This window comes from Clytia hemisphaerica, unplaced genomic scaffold (genome assembly GCF_902728285.1).
Source record: "Clytia hemisphaerica strain Z4C2 unplaced genomic scaffold, Clytia hemisphaerica genome assembly, whole genome shotgun sequence".
NCBI classification, from domain to species: domain Eukaryota; kingdom Metazoa; phylum Cnidaria; class Hydrozoa; order Leptothecata; family Clytiidae; genus Clytia; species Clytia hemisphaerica.
In genome coordinates, this window is record NW_027103722.1 from 812,239 (window position 1) to 827,225 (window position 14,987).

A 14,987-nucleotide genomic window follows, 5' to 3' on the forward strand; every position below is an offset into this window, starting at 1 on the left:
AGATTAAATAGACAACAAAGCATCTTATAAATAAATATTATAATCATTAGAACAATAAAAGATGGAATTTCTTAATCCAAAAGGAAATATTTACAGAACAACAATTAAGCCTTTTAGGAATTTGTTCTTAAAGACATTGCATATTCTGTTTTCGTGCCATTAAAAAATTCCACGAAGACGGAGTATTCTCGGGCCAAAACTTTTATTGGAATTCACGTAAAGCCCGAGCTGGCCCGAGAATTCTCGGGCCGTGTTCGGGCCACATGCAGGCCACGCACAGGCCACACTCCGGCCACACTCGGGCCAATTTTTGAAAACATGATTTAAACAGGCGTGTAATTTCAGGACTGAATTTTTTTAACATTTTCTTTGAGAAAAACTTGGTTTCTCTTAATTATATTAAATACTGTATATGAATGTTGGAAATTCATATAAATATTAAACGTCTTATCTGGTATGAAAACATAGTTATAAAATATACTTAGGATGGAAATCTTTGGTAGTTAACTGGTCCTGGTTTTAAACTGAAGCGTGTCCACGGGAAGCTCGTAAAGTTTTTTTGAGCAATATAAACATAACAGACAAATTTTATTTTGTACCATTTTGTTTGACTGGACATGCTGAATCAATTTAACATTTAACATGGCCCGAACATGGCCCGAATGACTCGGGTCATGTTCACATTTTTTTCAATGTGTTGTGGATCTAAGATTGAAGTTCCATTTTACATACAAATCATCCTAATACTAATCAAACCTAGTGTAAACTTTTAGTAAGCATAATATACAAGATAAACCCTCTTAAAGATACACAACACACTCATTTGAGTCTAATCATTTCACCATAAAAAAGTAGGAAATTAAAGTTGGCACCGGTCAGGTGACACAATGTCTTGTAAAATGCCTATTGAACCATGGTACTTTTCAAACACAATGCATTGAGTTGTTTTCTTTCTCTCACACCCATAAGATTAAAAATACTTTTTGTGATGTCAAATGTCTTTCAAAAGACACTAAAAATATCTTTCTGCTATTTCTTCCTAGTGTAAACCTATCAAACCAATTCCCTGACAAACTACAGTTTTGCTAAAATTTTGAGTTATTAGGGTGATAGACAAAATATTTTTTTCTTTTTGGAATTCTTTATATCATGCCGAAGCGAAAAGATGTAGGGATGAAGGTATGTGTAGGTGTGATGTTGCTTTTTCGCTAACAGTAAAACGGAAAAGAGTCAGAGCCAGATTTTTCTGCTACCTTTCTTCCAATCCCTCCTTTATTCTTCAATTTACTCTTTTTGATATATTATTTCCCCTTAATAAATATATGTGACCCCCCAAGCGATTTGGAGTACATTAAAAATGAGACCGATCTTGGTGCGGACGGATCGATAATATGTGCGGCAAAAAAGCGGCGAAACGATTTACCGTGCGGCCAGAAATCATCCAAAAATCTTTTTTAAAAATCCATTCAAACGCACTCGATCGGTCACTAAAGAGCACCATTTGAATAAGTGCGGTATTCAGTGCGGTCATGGTGCGGACATTTTGCCGTTCGAAACGTGGTGCGGACATTTTGCCGGCATAACAAACAGCATACAGCATACATAGAAACGGCGGGGACCGCACCATCGTCCGCTTTAGTCGACGGGGACCGCACCATCGTCCGCTTTAGTCGGCGTTTTGTACGCACGGACCATACAGTACTGTGCGGTCTTCTGGTTGCTTTTTTCAACATTTACTCGCACAATTAACCAGTCCGAAAGCGGCACGAGCACGACCGCACCAAGACCGGTCTCGTTTTTAATGTACTCCAAATCGTTTGGAGGGTCACATATAATGAATCAATGAACAAGAAATTCTTGAACAAAATCCTCAAATCAAAAAAGAAATCCTGCCTTGGCAGCTCCTCTCAAAAGAGTCACTTATTGTATGTGACCCATTGCAAAGTTTGGAGAATATAGGACAAATTGACAAAATAATTTTTGATTTAAATTTAATTTTAAATGTTGAAATTTCACAAAAGACGAAAAAGTTTACTCAAAAGCTTAGACAGGTTAAGAGCCATTTTTAAAAAAATCTTCAGAATAAAGAAAGTGTAATACCCCACCCTCTTAGATTTTGAAATTTGGACCAAATGATCTATCACACAAGAAAATAAGACCCTGAAAATTTCATCTTGATATCTCAAGTAGTTTTGAAGATACAGCGTCTCAAAGATAGGCTACTAAGCAAAAATCGACCCCTAAAAACATGAACTTTGGTGGGGAACAGATTTTGAAAGCCAATGAGTTTTTATTCATATACATTAGAAAGCTGATTTACAGTGGATTTCAAGAACTTTTTGTAGGGAATCAAAAAAAATCGAATTGAGTCTCCAAATTTTACCCCAAAAATCTCTAGCACCCCTCCTGTAGAGGAAAGGTTTTCTGTTACAATATTTTTTGAAATAGCTTTAAAACAAGTGATAATAATGACCTCTGGCTTTTAAATCTACTTTTTGTTTATTTTATATTGCCTTACCATTTTTTAAGATATTATATAATAAAGATAGTGTCGATAATGGAACAAAATTAAAATTGTACATCAGACTGTATTTAACGATCTTTCCCTCTTTTTTTTTTTGAGTTTCTAAATAATTAAGTCTTTCCTTATTTATAGTATTCAGGAACCTTTTACTTTAACATAAGATTTTGAGTAATGTAATATTAGGATAAATCTTTTCTCAACTTCAGTTGAGCTACAATCTGACAATGTCTGTCTGTCTGTCTGTGTGTGTGTGTGTGTGTCTGTCTGTCACAAAAACTTTAGGGCAGCCTGTAGACTTCAAAAATGCTTGGATTTGGCTGAAATTTTGCACACTTGTTCCTTGGGTGAATATCTGGGGGTGTTTTTTTCTTTTTTTGAAAATTTTGATTTTTGGGGCCTGGGGACGAGTTTTTCGCCAAAACGAGGCTAAAACTTTAGGGCAGCCTGGAGACTTCAAAAATGCTTGGATTTGGCTGAAATTTTGCACACTTGTTCCTTGGGTGAATATCTGGGGGTGTTTTTTTCTTTTTTTGAAAATTTTGATTTTTGGGGCCTGGGGACGAGTTTTTCGCCAAAACGAGGCTAAAACTTTAGGGCAGCCTGGAGACTTCAAAAATGCTTGGATTTGGCTAAAATTTTGCACACTTGTTCCTTGGGTGAATATCTGGGAGTGTTTTTTTCATTTTTCAAAAATTTTGATTTTTGGGGCCTGGGGACGAGTTTTCGCCAAAACGAGGCCAAAACTTTGGGACAGCCTGGAGACTTCAAAAATTGTTTGATTTGGCAGAAATTTTGCACACTTGTTCCTTGGGTGAATATCTGGGGGTGTTTTTTTCATTTGTCAGAAATTTTGATTTTTGGGGCCTGGGGACGAGTTTTTCTCCAAAACGAGGCTAAAACTTTGGGGCAGCCTGGAGACTTCAAAAATTTTTTGATTTGGCTGAAATTTTGCACACTTGCTCCTTAGGTGATTATCTGAGGATGTATTTCTTTTATTTTTCAAAAACTTTTAATTTTGGGGCCTGGGGACGAGTTTTCTCCAAAACGAGGCTAAAACTTTGGGGCTGCCTGGAGACTTCAAAAATTGTTCGATTTGGCTGAAATTTTGCACACTTGTTCCTTGGGTGAATATCTGGGGTTCTACAATTGGGCCTATGAATAGTTTGAAGACACTGAAGTTGAGCCCAGTGCGTTGCGCACGTTCGACTATTTGTTAAAAAGATGAGAAAGATGGAGAGTTATTTTATCAACCATTGCACGACATGATATCAAATTCATTAAAAATGAGAATCAAAACATTCCAAAATTACATCACCATAGAAAGAGTACTACAATTAACAAGACCTATGTTATTTGTATTACATAATTTCACATATTTTTGTTCATGTGTTATGCAAACTCACATTCACAGATCAAACAATGTTTACATTCACTTATAATTTATTATGATTTCCTGTGTAGGTACTTCTTAAAAAAGGGAAGTTGTGACATAAACTTATTTTGTTTAGCCAGGTTTAACAAAGCCTGCAATGACTTATTTCTTATGCTTTTCTTTGTTCTGCTTTGAAAAACATGCTGAAATTTAATTTTAAAGAATATTTACCAGCTTGTCTTTCAGTCCTTATCTAGAATGATTTTGCTCTTGGTTTATTATTACAATTATCTTTTTGTGATGTGAGGTATGTTACATTAGGTAAATAAAAACAAAACTTGCTTGTTCATTATTTTTAGAAAATTGAAATCGACAATTTCAGAAGTTTCGTCAAGATTTGATCAATTTTCTAGGTATTGAATATTTCTACTGGGATCAAGATGACAACAACTTATGACATCTCTCCTACCTTAGTCCAATGTTTTGGTATCATACTTATTGGTTACCTTACTGGAAAGTTCAAAATGATTACGCCTAACCAAGGAAAAGGACTTGCCACTTTCATTGGAACATTCTCTCTTCCTGCCTTGATCTTTAAAGCAATGATTGAAGTTAAATTTCCTCTCATCAATTGGACGTTTTGGACTGCCCTTTTGATTGCAAAAGCTATTGTTTTTTTGCTTGTCATGATACCAAGTTTGTTTCTGGAGAAGGATAAACCTTATGCAGCAGCTGGTCTATACAGTATATTTGTTTCACAATCCAACGATATGGCATTTGGATTACCTTTATGTAAGTGTTTTTAATCAAGTGATTTTAATCAAGTGATCTTTTTACACCTCAGTTATACACCGTAATGCTCTTCACAAAAGTTTTCATAATGATTAATGAAAAAGGTTCAATTAATTTATTTGATGAAAACTGATTAGTACCATAGATTTATAAAGTGCTTTGAGCTCTTCCAAGCAAAAAAAAGTGAATATTGCAAAAAATATTGCTGCTTTTGTTTTCCATAATCCGCAAAGCTTCTGATTGGTCAAGCCATGGTTTCTGCCTACTTTTTCAGTCCCCCCTTAAAATGCAATTTTGCCCTTAAAGAAAACTCCCCCCTTAAATCGAACAAAAATTACCAGTACCCCTTGTTAGAATGTCCCCCCTTAAAATGAAAAAAAAAGAGGAGTCCCCCCTGAGATTTTTATTTTTAGAGTTTGACAATAACAAAGTACAACGATTGATTTGATATCAATGCCATCAACATTATATTGGCTACATAATGATATCCAACTAAATAAAATTCAATAAAAGGAAATCATTGGAAATAAACTGGATCCTATCATCAAATGATACATTATTTTAAGGGGGGGGGGGGGGCAGAAACCATGTCAAGCGCTGAAATTCTATTTTAATGTCATGTGACTTACACACTTTTCAGCAAAAACAAGATATTTAGCCCTTCAGGCTTTAAAAATCTATGATGAGTACCTAGGTTTGTAAGCACGGTATTTTTATATTTGCTTAGATGGCCAATTCAAAATGTATCGCCGATACGATTGTTTTACATTGTGATGGTGTTTTTGATTTCAGTACAAGCTGTGTTCAACGACCCGCAAACCAAATTCTTGGTCAATTATGTGTTTCTCACAGCACCTATCAGTTTGGCAATCTTAAACCCAATTGGATTTGCCTTACTTGAGTATCAAAAGGCCAAAGATTACCAGATTGAATCTGGAAAAAAATCATCAATCGGTAGAATTATGTGGACAACCGTCAAAGGAGTCATCACAAACCCTTTGGTTTTCATGATTGTGTTTGCAATCATCTTTAATTTCATTTTCCATTCCAAACTTCCACCTGTCATTGATGGATTGTTTACATCCTTCAGTAATGCATTCGGAGCAACAGCTTTATTTTATTTGGGCTGGAAGTTAGGTTGTTGTCAACCTGATGATGAAAAGATAACAGGACTATCCTATGCTCTTCCTGTTATATTGGTCCTGTTGAAAAGGTAATTGGCTTCAATTAGTAGGGTATTACATTTGAGAATGAGCAGTGCTGCAAATAACGGCCGGTGACCGGTAATTACCGGTCATTTTTAAGCTAATATGTGTGTTTTTTCCCGTGAAATTTTGATGGTTTCGTCATTAGTGCTTTCTGATTGAGTAATCACCAGCCAACTTGAAATTCCTTATTTGCAGCACTTATGAGTGATAGGACCTTTTAATTTTGTTACTGTAAGTGTTAGTCTATTTTTCTCTTGGCAATTTATTTGCTTTATATCATAAAAAACGTTTCATTAATTTATGATTTCTGAACTTCGTGGATGGCCAAGGTATTGAAATGGACATTACAAGATCTAATTTTTAATCGCCTGTTTTTAAACTTTTTCCTTATCAGCGTGTTTATGCCCATCCTGATGACTTTTTTGACATCGTTCCTGACCGACGGCTCCATAAATGATTCCAATTCAGTGCAAGCCGGTGCTAATGCCACGATGAAATACAAGAATGCTACATCTTACAAAACATTTGCTTTCTTATATGGTGAAATTCCAACAGCTCCTACTGTCCTTTTGTATGCTAACAAATACAATTTTGGAGAGGAACTGGTAATAATATTTATATTTTCCTTCAGTTCATGTTTCAATTTCTTCGTTTTTTGCAAATGCAAATCCCAACCCTGATCAAGTGCCTTGAATGATTATTTGAGCTCCCCTTTGCATTTGGAACAGAATAACTATCAGAAATTAAAAAAGAAATAATTACAGGATTTGATTTTCAAATCCTTTAAAAAAGTTATGAAATTATGATTGAGATTGACTATTTAGAATTTTCTACTTTTCTGTATTTTTTTGTGCAATGTCAAAGTAACGATCAGTTAACTGTTAATTGTACCATTCCATTCCCTTCAGGTTGGCAGTGGGTTAGTTCTCGGAACTCTTTTTGCAGCACCAATGCTGTTTATATCAATTCGAATGCTACAAGTTAACAATATGTTGAATGTGAATCAATTTGATGTTCTTATTGGGAAAGTTGCCAAAGACGTATCAATCATCAGTATTGTTTGCTGCGTAAGAATCCCCTAAATTTTGTCCAATTTACCAATTATTATTTCCGGTTTCAAGGCTCAAGATTTCAGCCTGAATTAAAAAATGCTGCTTCATTTATACACCAACATTTTAGCTTTTCATTGTTTATAACACCACAATTTAAGATGAAAGATCCTGTCAAAGAAGTTTTGATTTGTTCTGAAACATTTCTAAATGTTTTTTTGATATGTTTTGTATTTATTGTAGGTCTATGTGCTTGCAGTTTTGTTTTCACTAAGAGCATATAGAAGAAAACCACACTCGCTGACAATGATACTTATAGGATTCCAGGTAAGTCGAGTTGTTGGATTCGGTCGAAAAAAATCTTCTGCAGAAAATCTACAACTTTTATAGGTCTTTTCCTCTCCAATTTTCAGTAGATTTTTGAACGTGTGTAAACTCGCAGATAGATTGTATAAAGCACTACACAGAGCTACCCTGTCCCTAGCTAAAGCAAAAGCACCATCTTGGATAAAGTGACGTCGCGATTTAGCTTGCGCCAGCCTTGAAATTTTGATGTCATTTGAGGGTCAAAATACTTTAAAAATGAAAGTTTGGTCAACATTTAGCAAAGATGGCACATTATTCTGCTCCACCCATCCTATTAGCTTGGGAAAGATAGAGTAGGTCAATCTACTAGTGTCCGTTTTTAGAAAGGAAAAGAAAGTGAATGTTCTTTCTTTTTTTTTCTTCAGTTCTTACTAGCTTTATCTGGTGCCATCTTCAAAGATTTCATTGACGTGCAATCTGGATCTTTGAGAGTATTAGTCTTCTTTGTGCTGTTTGCATTGTTCAGTTGTCCACTGTGGTGCTCCATGGTTGCACACCGTTTATCACTCATCGCCAGGAAGAAGGACATTACTGCCAGAATACACAGATATCTACTTGCTGCTTCTTTTTGGTATGAAAACAATAAATTAATGTTAATGTTAATAAATGATTCTGAATCAAAACAAAGCAATATAAAAAAAATATAAATATCAGATCTTCGTTGAAGTTTCTCTCAATTTCGTAATTGTATCAGATATTTTATTATTTGTTCTTCAGTATTTCTTTGGGAATGATAGATCATTAAAGGAATTATACGGTGTTATATACAACCGACTCGTCTGAAACTGATGTCAGCAAAATTTTAATAAAAGAGTCCTTTCAAATTTATAAATAAAAGGAAGAAAAAAATCTTGCTCCACATTTTTCTTTATTCATTACAAAAGATTCTATTTATTTCAATCTGCTGAATCAACATACCTTATAACTATGTAAAAGGTCAATGGCTTTAAGATTTTGGAAAAATTTCTTTAGCTGTTAAGTTCAAAATTATTGTCATCTTTAGTATACCATTTGTAATGGCTTTGATCGTTGCGACGGTAACACCACACACGGATTTGTCGGATGGTACAACCTATTTCTATCTCTTCAACTGCTTCAAACAACATGTAAGTCTATCTACAGCTTTGATCTAGTAAGTATTTCTTGTCAATCTGATCACTTTAGATGACAACAAAAATTGGACGTTGAACTCTCAAGGTTTACAATTTATCTATATGAATCAAACATAAAAGCCAAGATTTTGTGGATAAAAAAAATCAAAACATAAAAGACGTTGTCTTTGTACGCTCGAAGAGTAAATGTCTATATGATATTTCTTCGGTTCTTTTTATTTATGATTTAAACTGCCAACTTTTTGCCCTGTCCAACTTCAATGCATTGCCCTATTTTGACGTCAATGCACTAACATCGTTCAATCTTTTTACTCATCCCGTCTAACCTGAACTTAAAAATCTAAACTCAAATCCAAATGACTCTCGCATCCCGCTACATTTATAAAATAATATACTCCTTCTGGCTTTTTTAAAGGGCTTTTTAATAGTAAATAAATGCTCGCTGACTAAAGTATTTAATTTCTCTCAATGAATAAGATGAGATGATAAATCTTACTACACGAATATTCCTAGGCAAGTATTCAACGGCCTTGAAATTAACACGCAAAAAATATTTTAATTCGTGTTAATAAAATGACTATTAATATTTGTGTAAAAAGGTATCTTATAAATAAACTCTTCTTATTTTATAGGCATCAATTGCTGCACTGTACACAATAATCAATGTTTTTACACTGGCTTGCATTTTATTTGCATTCATTTGCGTCAAAAAGATGGATTTACTAAGGACAGTGAAGACGAACAATTCGTACAGCCCTTTACTGCAAAAGAGTTACAAGTACAGCACTTTACAAGGAGAGCCACTAAAGTTAGAAAGCCATAAAGTTGACTATCCTTTGCACCACATCACAAGGTGTGTCTCAAAGAGACGACCTTGTCTTTATACACTACACCTTTATACACCTTTTTGACCGTAGCCGTCAATTGCCGTGCGGGCATTTTTTTGTCCGTTTTACCACCCTTAAACCGTCCCAGTCTTTTTTTTGCTACTAAAGACAATATAGAAAGAGTGTAAAAAAGGATTGGATCGACTTTAGGGTGGTAAATTAAATAATAAAGTGGCATGCGCCTGACTGCGCGACTACGGTCGAAAAGCTGTGTTATACTCACATACTTTTCTGAGAGATTGGTTTTCAATATTTCCAAGCCTAGTAAATATTACCACCAACAACAAACAACCCTTTCGCCTAAGACGTTGGAAAGTACTTAGCATTGAAACCGATTGCAATTCATACACACTTTCTAACTTTCAGTAGCTTTCTATTTTTATATTTTGATCATTTTTTTTTACCTTTATTATTTTATATCAAACATTTATATGTTATGGTCACTTAGCTATAATTTTTACCTTCTTCGATGAAGTTGGCTTTCATGCATGCTCGAACAATCAAATCAATCTTTGTGTCTTAATGTACGCATTCGAAACCATCTTATCAGGGCATGTGAATTCATGATATGCACCATTGCAATGTCTTCCGTTCCACCCAATAGCTGATTGGTTGAAAGTGACGTATTGACTGCTTTTACGTCACTTCCAACCAATGAGCTATTAGGTCCATGATGTAATGTCAGAAGACATTGCAGTGGTGCATATCATGAATTGTTTTGTAGAACTCCTTATCTTGAGGTCGAATCGCGTGTCTTTCGGGAGAAGGTACCCTTTTCAATCTTTCTATGTTTATAGGCCATTTCACAGTCAAAATGAATCATGGGTAATCAGGACTGATTGCGCCCCCCATAACAGTTTTCTGTTTTAGGCTAGACGCAATAATCATCTTCAAAAATTTTAAAAACTTTGGACCAATAGTAAGTCGTCATTAGCGCGCAGTGGTCCTGATTACCCATTACGCTTTTCGACTGTGAAATTGCCTATAAACTCTAGTTCAATATACTTTAGTTAAAAGATATCGCTATCACTCATTGTTCTTCTATTCCTTCCAATCATGTAGAGAGGAATCGTACGGTGACGAAACTTCGATAGAAAGAAGTATGGAATCGATGGAGAGCATTCAAATTAATCAAAAGATGAGCGAAAGGAGTCACATCACGCATCACGTGGTTTTACTTCTAATAATGTCCATCGTCATTGCTCTGGTGAGTAAGACCTAAACATCCCTAATACATTTTCTTGTTTCTCAACCTCGTCCCCGTGTATCCCAGGGTTTATTTACGTTACTTACTGACGCCAGAGAATACCCCTGGTGTTGGCTGATGCGAGTTCCCCCTCTCAGAGGGGGAACTTCTCAAAACAATACGTCATAAAAAAGTCTGACGTTACCAAGTTGCAGCTATGGTTTCAAACCCAGGAGCAAATGAAATCTGTCGTTTTGTTTTTGAATTACGTAATCTTACGCGTTCGAAAACCAGCCAATTCCAGGGTAGTATCTAGCGCTATCAGTAAGCATCAAAAAGCTGATAATACACAGAGAACGAGATTGCTTTCTTAGGGTAGTTTCTTTAAATTTTTTTAACGTAATTTTAAAGGTAGATTTTCTCTAGGTATAACAAACAATGTAGAAAGTTAAGGTTTGGGGGGAGGGGTTTATTACACATGAAAATAATCCTATTTGGTAGCTGGCACTGGGGAGGAGTACAGCTGCTTGTATCAGTACTATGCAGCGATCTCTTTTGATACCCATCTAGTAATATCCGGCAAAATCTCAAATGAAACCTCAACACAAACAGAATCAAGCAAAATTCTTTCAAGCTATGGTCATTTTTTTGCTACTCAAAAAAAAACACCCGATATCAAACATTTCCAAATTCTAACCAAATGTTCAAAATGTACAAAAAAACAATTTTTTTTATCTTTTCTCCCTAGAATATTAGCATCACTGTATGGTCGAACCTTGATAAAAGCTTAAGTAACGTTCAAGGCTTGTATTTGGAGTTGAGGATGGCTTCAGTTGTGCTCACTTACGGTCAAGGCTTCTTTTCGTTTGCCACATTTGGTTTTATCAAAGAATTCTTCATGCTTGGATGCTTTGAAAAGTAAGAGTGTTTTCCTGATGATCCATTCTGATACAGATATCTTATACGAATTTATAGTAGATTAGATATCTGTGATTCTGACATTTTTTATTCATAGAATTTTACACGTTTTTATTAGAACCCAGTTTATAAGAAGTCAAATATTGTCCAAATTTTACCAATTTTAAGTGCTCTTTTTATATTGCATGATATTGTCGATTTAGAGTAGTCTGAAAAATTAAGAACGCATTTAAGAACATTTTAGGCTGAAAATTGCTAAAAAAAATAAGCACATCCAGGCTCAGCCAAATCGTAGGTGTTCTAATAAAAAAACGTGTATTCCACAGGTCTATCGACCTCTACGAAATAATTTTAGATTTATAAAAATATTGTCTTATCTTCATCTGTCGTCCAGTCGTCAGAAGATATGGACAGAGAAAACGTTGTTTTGTCTTTAGTCCTAGGTTTTCGAACTAGTAAAACATGTGAAAAGGCTGTAAACGTCAATTCAATAACTTCGTATACCATATCATCGGACCCTGGTTGAGTTAAACCAGACCTCCTCTCGTGTAGCTTTTTAGGCTTATATTGGTTCTTCTTGAACTTTAACGATATTTTTAATCCGACAACTTTCCTTGCTGTAATCCATAACAAACTTATCAAATAAAGAATAAAAGCAAGTCCTCTTCTTACTTTTTCGTATTGTAGGGTTTACAAACAATATTTGAAATTGCGTGGGCGAAAGAAGATCACTCTGGAATGCGAATCAGAATTGGACATAGACATTCTGTTGTTACGAAAACGTTTCATCAAACATCATTTGTTACAATGTTCCAAAGATATTGTTCGCTGCTTGAGGTATAGAAATGGGCTGTTCTATTTAAAATCCATACAAGGGGGGGGGCCTGACGAACCTTTTTAAAGCCAGAAATGTTAAAAGTTCGCGTAAAGTTCGAGTGAAGTTTGAAAATTGGAAATCTGTTAATTATAGTTATATCTTTTGGTCTTGATGTACTCGAACTTTTCGTCGATCGAACTTCACGAGCTTATCTTCGAGCGAACTATCCCGAACTTTTCTTCGGTCAAACTTCTCAAACTTTTCTTCAATCGAGCTTCTCGAAAATTTCCAAAAGTTCGAGTAGTTCGATTCTGTTCGAACTGCTCGAGTAATGGGGTCTGGCCTGTATCCAGACAGGGTAAAATGAAATAAAATGGCCCAATATTTCTTCAAATTTAGGCAAAGGTATTAACTACTTTATATTCTGATATTCTGGGCATCGTGACTTTTTGACCGGAAGATTGCGTCATGAGGGAAAAATAGTTTCATTTCGTCGAATTAGTATCAGCAGATTTTTAAATTATATCGTAAAGACTAAAAGTACTATTTCAAACCATTATATCCTTCCACCGCTTTGAGTTTTTTGGTCAATCTGAAAATAAAAGAAAAAAAAAGCAGAAAAGCTATCAATACACTCTTGCTCTAAATAATTAATCTTTTTATTGTCTCACAGTTTCAGACTTCGAAAATTCGAAGGTGTTTTCACAGGGACTTGTTTGATTGACTGGTTACTTGAAGAAGGCTTGATCACTGATCGTGCAGATGGTATCAAATACGGAAACATGTTGCTTAGAGGACGCGTCATTGAACATTGTCTACAAGAACATTATTTTTACGATCTGCCATACTTCTATCAGTTTACTGGCAGGGCGTTTGAATTGTACGCCCTTCAGCAAGAGACTGGATCGATCGAAGTGGCGTTGAAGGACGAGAACTAAAAGTTGACAAACTTATCAAATAGTTCATATTGAACCTCACTTTTGTCTGGCTATCGTTTTTTTTCAACTGTGGGGTTTGATTCCTTCACCCTCCATGTTACCAATAATCAGGATGGAAATAATAATAATCCATAAATCAAACTAACATTTGAAGAATATGGAATGATATTATTGTCATTAAATATTTTAATCATTAAAGTGACTGCTGAATCTTTCCACCGGAACTAAGAATCATGATTTTGTTGAAAGCAGAGAAACAAAAGGATAAAAAACCTCACTTGAACTCACCGTGATAAAGAAAAATGATAGAATCGGGTGGTATTAAGTTTAATGAATAGTTTTTTTTACTCAAGTCATCAAAAGTCATTAAAAAAAAACCCACGAAATTGTCACTTTTGGTATCAATAAAAAGACGAAGTCGGATTTGACACACTACAGCTGACTGGACTGGATAAAAATATTGGTAGAAGTTCCTACTCTTTCATTGAATGGTAAAATAAGGAATGATATATTAGTGTAATATATTGTGTAATTATAGTTAGTGCATTAACATTAGAGAGCTAAAATATAGAAATTTATAAAAACGATAAAATAGAGATTAACGTATTTCTTATTAAAATGTTTATTTAATTTTTGATGATTGGTAAAGGCTTCTTTACTTACAAGATAAATTATTGATTTTATGTGTATTTAAATTATGATATTGTTTTTTATTATTCATTTTATTTTTAAAATGTTCGGTCAAATTCATTCAAGGAGCACCTAGCCCGGGAATTATCAAACCTTGGAATATAATGAGAACGTTAGGATTCTCGAGTAAGCCTGTTCCACCCCTATCACTGGCGATTTTAACTTTTTTTAAATGTTGCCGTTTGGGACCGGTTAGTATAACGTATGGGCTTCCCAATATTCTTTTATTCAGACAACCTTAAATTAGCGAGTTTATGTATTTGCACTTTTAAGGATGGTGGAGTGCCTGAAGCAATTTAGAACAACCTGCAGTTCTGACCCGCAAAATTGAGGATCGTTCAAGTTAAGTGCTGATTTACCATTGTCCTCAGTTAGTCAGGCGAGCACCTCACTAAAAACCCGGATTTTTCATCTCGTTTTTTTAGCTCTAGTTTAGATGGCCGACTTTCTGCCCTACCTATTCTAATTGTTAGAGTAGGCAGAAAGAGGGCACAAAGTTGGTTGTTAAAAGGGTGTCACTTAGTCAGGATGTAGACAAATTATATAGAGGCTTACCGTCTCCGTCGCAAAAAACACACATACATCAACTCGCTATCATTCTTTTGAAAAAATAAAAAACCATAATGTAAATAAGAGACCAAGGAGTATTTTTTTGTGTTTTGTACATAGTTACATTTTTCTATAATTTTTTTTAACGAAAAAGTCATTTTGATATGTATACCCCTTTATACCATTTTCTAATTTTTTCAATCTCATCCTCTAATAATGTGTACTTTTTACCTTATCGGCACTTTTTACGCCGGCCCTTATTGGCGTTATTTTTGGGCTTGTGGCGTAATAAGGGCCGATGTTAAAAGGGCCAGCGTAAAAAGGGCCGATAAGGTAATCATTTGTATTTCATAGCTTGGTATAAAATGCTCTAAATGATCCTCTCTATTGATGTTTAGGGAAATGAAAACATAGAGTAGTGTGGACTATACATAGGGTTCTCCTTTCTAATGGGAGGGTGTAGAGCCTTCCCAAAAATCACTTAAAGGTAGGAAAAAATGCTTTATAAGGGTAAGAAAAAGGCGTGTGGTCGATTTTCAAAGACAAGTGTGGCAATTTATTTTCAAGGTTTTTTTATAT

General features: G+C 34.9%; 1 protein-coding gene across 3 annotated transcripts; it reads left to right on the forward strand.

The window, feature by feature from the left end:
- Positions 1–4,194: 4,194 nt before the first annotated feature.
- On the forward strand, positions 4,195–13,623 carry LOC136804603 (lysosomal cholesterol signaling protein-like). 3 transcript variants are annotated; one of them, XM_067061205.1, is made up of 12 exons: positions 4,195–4,688; positions 5,481–5,901; positions 6,291–6,501; positions 6,805–6,963; positions 7,189–7,272; positions 7,677–7,882; positions 8,315–8,417; positions 9,056–9,276; positions 10,373–10,517; positions 11,245–11,414; positions 12,102–12,251; positions 12,905–13,623. In XM_067061205.1, exons 1-12 carry the CDS (start codon positions 4,337–4,339, stop codon positions 13,167–13,169), a joined length of 2,487 nt encoding a protein of 828 aa, XP_066917306.1. In that variant the 5' UTR covers positions 4,195–4,336; the 3' UTR covers positions 13,170–13,623. The 3 variants fall into 3 exon arrangements, with proteins under 3 accessions (XP_066917306.1, XP_066917308.1, XP_066917309.1); XM_067061207.1 differs by having other exon boundaries at positions 9,056–9,231; XM_067061208.1 differs by having other exon boundaries at positions 9,056–9,201.
- Positions 13,624–14,987: the final 1,364 nt, after the last annotated feature.